This window comes from Amphimedon queenslandica, unplaced genomic scaffold (assembly GCF_000090795.2).
Source record: "Amphimedon queenslandica unplaced genomic scaffold, v1.1 AMPQUscaffold_12002, whole genome shotgun sequence".
Classification (NCBI taxonomy): Eukaryota; Metazoa; Porifera; class Demospongiae; order Haplosclerida; family Niphatidae; genus Amphimedon; species Amphimedon queenslandica.
The window spans coordinates 4180-8531 of NW_003547759.1; the positions used below are offsets into that span (position 1 = coordinate 4180).

Here is a 4352-nt window from a genome sequence, read left to right on the forward strand (position 1 = left end):
CTCACTCCTCGTACAATGTTTCTCCTCCTATTTGATGCTTCAAAGGATTTCAAGAAAAGATGGCAGTCACGTCAGAATACCCCTGATGGTGAAGTGCTGTTTGGTGAGGTAGTGAATGAAAGCACGAGTGATCTAATGGCCAAATGGATGTCTACAATACACAGTCACCTCATGAAGCACAACAAAGATGATACTTCTTCCCCTAGTCTCTATTGTATTGGCACTCGTGGTGACAAGCTAAAAGCAAAATGGCAGAAAGAACGAGTAAAGAAACAAATCCAGTCCCTGTATGAGGAGAAAGATTTCTCAGATCTTATTAAAGATGTGCTGATCATTGATAATACGACTTCAGGCAAAGCAGAAGAAGAAGATCCCAGCATTACAGAATTACGTAAAGCTATTAATGGTTTTATCAATAAGTTAGTTGTTTCAACCCCTGTCAATTGGGTTCTGTTTCGCAAAATTTTTCAAAAGCTAAACCAGGATGTCATTAGTCTATCTGATGCTATTGCCATTGGAGCAGCATGTCATATACCAGAGGCTGTTGTTCCTGAGGTATTGAAATTCTACCATGAGCTGGGAGCTGTGCTTTACTATCCTCAAATAGAAGGACTGAAGAATAAAGTCATTCTCAGTCCAAAATGGTTTGTTGATACCATTGGGAAGGTGCTCACACTAGAAGGATGTGAAGAAGGATGGAGTGGAACAAGAAGATGGTTTTTGGTGCGAAATAATGGTATTCTTGTTCAACCACTCTATCAAGAAGTATGGCAGTCAAGTGGTATTGATCCAGAAGAAATAATTGAACTTTTAGTTCATTTTCGTCTTGCAGCTCAAGTTCAAACTGAGCTTTATGATAGCAGATTCAAGCAGTATTTTCTTCCAGCAGTGCTACCAGGATACACAGGTGACCCTAATGAAGCACAACCTGGTTATAAGCTAAGAGCCTCACCTGTACACATTACATTCACCACTGGGTATGTACCTCCTGGGTTCTTCACTCGTTTAGCAACTGCTGTTGCCACAAATAGCAATGTTAAGCTCAATTTTGATAATGCTAAGGCAGTACCTACTGCTGGTTTTTTTGATCGATTAGCTATTACCATGAAGTTACGCTTAAAAGTTGAGAGAAAAGGTATCTATCGTAATCGTGTCTGCTTCTCTTATGGTCATCCTACTGATGATTTTGTTCTCACTGATGTTAATAAAGCTATTCAAGTTGATGTGTTGAGATATGTCCCTGAGAGTAGTCATCCTGTTCCTTTTAGAACCATCTGTCAACAAATATTAAAATTGTTAGATGAATGCTGCCAAAAGGTTGAAGAAACTCTTCACCATGGCCATCATGTTGATCAATCATCAAGAAAAGTACAGTATGTTTGTCAATGCAGTCTTTCCAGTGAAGTCCATTACATTCAAGACATTGATACTGAGAAGACATACTCTGATCCTGTTTACTGCAAAATGAAAAGAATTCCTCGCCCTCTAACCATTAATGAGTCACTGTGGTTTAAAGAAAATATGTCACAGGAAAAACAACTCCAAGAGGTATTCAATTTATTAGTAACAGTAATGTTTTACTGTACTGTTATAACCCAGATTCCGGCACCATTGAAAGCGATTAATGAAGCTAGTACTAGTAAGATTATAACCAACCCATGCTAATACATGTACATATACATAATTGTTTTATGTTTATACTCTAAATAGAGCCAACAATTCAAGAGGTCATATCAACTACAATTCACTCGCCCATACAGATCAGTGAGTCCGGTGATGATCAAGAAAAAGGTATAACCACTCACTGTCACTAGTTTTACATAATTTATTTATATAATAGTCATATTGACAATCAGGGATCTGGTGGAGATATTACGAGTGCTAAAAGACAGTCATTTTCAAACTACAAAATGGTTTGATCTTGGTCTCTACTTGGGTCTGTTTCATGATGATCTAAAGACTATTGAGGATAACTGTACACGAGATGCCGAGCGATGTCTCAGAGAATGTTTAGCAAAATGGCTTAGGGAGGATATTGAAGCAACATGGGACAAACTAGCTATTGCTGTAGCTGAAATAGGAGAGACATCAGTCGCTGAGAATATAAGTGAGATGACAATTAATTATTAAAGATAATAAATTGATTATTAATATAGGATCAACAAAAGAACTTTAATGGCATGCCAGGATTACAGACTAATTAAAACTTTAGTTACATACTGGTAGTTACATTAGACTAAACTTATAATTATTAGTAGTAGTTGCTATTTTTAGTGTACAATGCTTAATTTGCTGGAATGTACATGTATACAAGAAAATATATAGTTATTAAGTACATTGTAGTTATTATGCCATTTTTATGTAATTAGCTATACTTCATTATAGTTGAATTATATTTTAACATAATTATAAGTGTATAATTTTCTTTAAATAAAAATGTTGTTTTATACACCAAGATGAAATCACATTTTTCTAAGTGTTGTAAACATTTTATAAGTCAATTCTACAGCTAAGCATATGTTGGTTTCTTCAAGTTAATTCTTGCCTTATATTAATGGATGCTATTTAGCACAATGCTGGTGGATAAGGAAGCAGTTCCTGTCACAAGTAGTCAGTGTATATTGATATTTCCTCAATAGAGTCCAAATATACTTCCATAAAAGGAAAGACATCTTGGAAATGTTGACAGAATCTTGTCTACAGTACAAACACTACACTAACTAACCTTTAACAAAGCACATATAATGATTCACTGCAGTACTGGGTGGAAGTTCCATTTAAAAATATGTACATTACATTTACATGTATGTGTACACAATATTCATATCTAGAGCTAAGATTAGTTCCACCCAATGGTAGATACTATTATGATATCACAGTCACTATATGATTTTATGATGATGTCATTAATTAGTTATGGTAGCTACAGCATTAAAGTATTCCAATAATAGAATATCAACAGAATGAAGTACATGTACATGTACAGGTAATGGAACTGACTGTACACATAACTGCATGTACATGTATCTATGAAGCTTATCTCTTCCTATCTATTTCTCAGTCTCTCTTTTATAAAAATTACTCTCCAGCTGTAGAATGACCTGGTTGTGTATCATTGTCATTTACTACTAGTAATTTCTACTCCTCCATTCCACTGGATATCACTATGAGTGGATCTAACCTCTTGAGAAATGCAACAATTATAATAATAATAATAATAATAATAATAATAATAATAATAATAATAATAATGTTATTAAAGCAATAAGACAAGCAAACAACACGAGTAGTTCCAAGAAAGAGAGAGAGAGAGGAAGAATGATAAAGAGTATATTATAATCACAATATCAAGTCATAATAATTATTATTAATTATTATCAGTGGGTATTATTGTGTACTTATTATCAGACAACGGTGCTTTGGGTGTTAGCAGCTGCCGATAATTCAAAATTAATCTTAGCCCCGTCCCCTCCTCCTCCTCCACTGTGATTAGACCCAAAGGAATGGATAGAGTTACGATCCTCACCACCAGAAGTTAGATCATCAACACTAGCAGATACCTTTAAAATAAAATAACAATGTCTATCACTGCCTTTATGAATGTAGCATCTTGTCAGTGGATTTTCAAGGTGCTCCAAGATTTGGCCAAAGTCCCTGTACTTTGTACTGGTACAGGGTATTTTGTCAAAAACTTTTAGGAGAGAATTTTCTATTTTCATAATTTTTTCTGATACATATACAAGTTCTTATGTTATGTAGAAAGTTTGAGCTGATTCCGATCAAGTTTGATTTTTTTAATGAATTTTTAAAGTTGCTCAAAAATTGGGTCAAAGTCCCTGTACTATAGTACAGGGGCGTTGGCCAAATTTTGCCAAAAATAAAAAATTGAGAATTCTCCATTTTTATAATTTTTCCTTATACATATACATGTTCTTATGTTGTGCAGGAATTTTGAGCTGATTCCGATCAAGTTTGGATTTTTAATGAATTTTTAAAGTCGCTCCAAAATCGAGTTAAAGTCCCTGTACTATAGTACAGGGGCGTTGGCCAAATTTCGCCAAAAATAAAAAGTTGTGAATTCTCAATTTTTATAATTTTTCCTTATACAAATACGTGTTCTTATGTTGTGCAGAAAATTTGAGCTGATTCCGATCAAGTTTAGATTTTTTTACAAATTTTTAGGCTTTCAGCTCATGAAGCATAATACTTTTTAGCTCACTTAGCATGCTTTGTGGGAAACCCTGATGTCCTTATCCTTATTACATGTACATGTACATAAAAAGTTTTATTTATTTTCCACTCACTTTAAAATAATTTGGTGTCAGGCCATCAGCTGACGAATCAGAACCAGG

The 4352-nt window shown here is 34.4% G+C and overlaps 1 protein-coding gene across 1 annotated transcript; it reads left to right on the forward strand.

Moving 5' to 3' along the window:
* Window positions 1-9: 9 nt before the first annotated feature.
* On the forward strand, window positions 10-2451 carry LOC109588578 (uncharacterized). Its single transcript, XM_020004722.1, has 5 exons — window positions 10-1548; window positions 1600-1639; window positions 1711-1791; window positions 1841-2107; window positions 2157-2451. The coding sequence occupies exons 1-5, from the start codon at window positions 16-18 to the stop codon at window positions 2174-2176; spliced, it is 1941 nt and encodes a 646-aa protein (XP_019860281.1). The 5' UTR covers window positions 10-15; the 3' UTR covers window positions 2177-2451.
* The last annotated feature ends 1901 nt before the right edge of the window (window positions 2452-4352 follow it).

Excerpts from the sequence above, each read along its gene's own strand:
- LOC109588578 (XM_020004722.1), top strand. The coding sequence starts at position 16 with ATGTTTCTCCTCCTATTTGATGCTTCAAAGGATTTCAAGAAAAGATGG. Across the intron at positions 1,640-1,710 it reads GATTAATGAAGCTAGTACTA|AGCCAACAATTCAAGAGGTC; the intron begins GTAAGATTATAA and ends TACTCTAAATAG. Across the intron at positions 2,108-2,156 it reads ATCAGTCGCTGAGAATATAA|GATCAACAAAAGAACTTTAA; the intron begins GTGAGATGACAA and ends TTATTAATATAG.